This window comes from Procambarus clarkii, chromosome 22 (assembly GCF_040958095.1).
Source record: "Procambarus clarkii isolate CNS0578487 chromosome 22, FALCON_Pclarkii_2.0, whole genome shotgun sequence".
NCBI lineage: Eukaryota > Metazoa > Arthropoda > Malacostraca > Decapoda > Cambaridae > Procambarus > Procambarus clarkii.
Window position 1 is genome coordinate 24,964,420 of NC_091171.1, and position 1,395 is coordinate 24,965,814.

Below are 1,395 nucleotides of genomic sequence, written 5' to 3' on the forward strand. Positions count from 1 at the left end.
CCCCGAAATCATCTCAAGATAACCTCAAGATAAGAAGATCCTTGTAGTGTCTGCCTGTATCCACACTGGAATGCTTACATTGTCCGCTAGAATTCACCCGGATACTTGTACTATCGCGCCTGTAACCACCTGAATGCTTCTATTGTCAGTGTGTAACCGCTCGGTAACTGACGCACTTGGCCAGGTGTATAGCGTGCAGCAGTGCCCGTGGGAGCAGCAGCAGCCGGTGTATAGCGTGCAGCAGTGCCCGTGGGAGCAGCAGCGGGTGTATAGCGTGCAGCAGTGCCCGTGGGAGCAGCAGCAGCCGGTGTATAGCGTGCAGCAGTGCCCGTGGGAGCAGCAGCAGCCGGTGTATAGCGTGCAGCAGTGCCCGTGGGAGCAGCAGCAGCCGGTGTATAGCGTGCAGCAGTGCCCGTGGGAGCAGCAGCAGCCGGTGTATAGCGTGCAGCAGTGCCCGTGGGAGCAGCAGCCGGTGTATAGCGTGCAGCAGTGCCCGTGGGAGCAGCAGCCGGTGTATAGCGTGCAGCAGTGCCCGTGGGAGCAGCAGCGGGTGTATAGCGTGCAGCAGTGCCCGTGGGAGCAGCAGCACCAGCGGGTGTATAGCGTGCAGCAGTGCCCGTGGGAGCAGCAGCGGGTGTATAGCGTGCAGCAGTGCCCGTGGGAGCAGCAGCGGGTGTATAGCGTGCAGCAGTGCCCGTGGGAGCAGCAGCCGGTGTATAGCGTGCAGCAGTGCCCGTGGGAGCAGCAGCGGGTGTATAGCGTGCAGCAGTGCCCGTGGGAGCAGCAGCCGGTGTATAGCGTGCAGCAGTGCCCGTGGGAGCAGCAGCAGCAGCGCGTGTATAGCGTGCAGCAGTGCCCGTGGGAGCAGCAGCAGCAGCGCGTGTATAGCGTGCAGCAGTGCCCGTGGGAGCAGCAGCGGGTGTATAGCGTGCAGCAGTGCCCGTGGGAGCAGCAGCAGCAGCGGGTGCATAGCGTGCAGCAGTGCCCGTGGGAGCAGCAGCAGCAGCGGGTGCATAGCGTGCAGCAGTGCCCGTGGGAGCAGCAGCAGCACGCAGTACACACTAATCATTCCGGGAATTGCTAGAATCTGGAGATGACAACCACCACCACAAGTAATCATTGCTCATCAAAGTTAATGAGACGAGGGGTTGAGAGGTCATTCCTCTCGCTGACGAAGCATTTTAAAATAAGTATTTGTTCCCATGACCCATTTTTTAAGTGCCATCAGTGGTTTGGTATTGTTATTTTGTTAAATTATTACAACAAATATTGGGTTTAAAACTAAACCTTCTATAATGACAATATATTTGAGCATCCGCGCACACGCACACAATCACACTGTCCAATCATACGGCTAATTCGACAGCGCTCGGGATTCGTAGTCCTTGGGTCCTG

At 57.7% G+C, this 1,395-nt stretch overlaps 1 protein-coding gene across 1 annotated transcript; it reads left to right on the forward strand.

Moving 5' to 3' along the window:
• Nucleotides 1-133: 133 nt before the first annotated feature.
• On the forward strand, nucleotides 134-1,084 carry LOC138367458 (uncharacterized). Its single transcript, XM_069329119.1, has one exon. It carries the CDS (start codon nucleotides 134-136, stop codon nucleotides 1,082-1,084), a length of 951 nt encoding a protein of 316 aa, XP_069185220.1.
• The last annotated feature ends 311 nt before the right edge of the window (nucleotides 1,085-1,395 follow it).

Coding starts and splice junctions, on each gene's coding strand:
- LOC138367458 (XM_069329119.1), top strand. CDS start 134: ATGCTTCTATTGTCAGTGTGTAACCGCTCGGTAACTGACGCACTTGGC.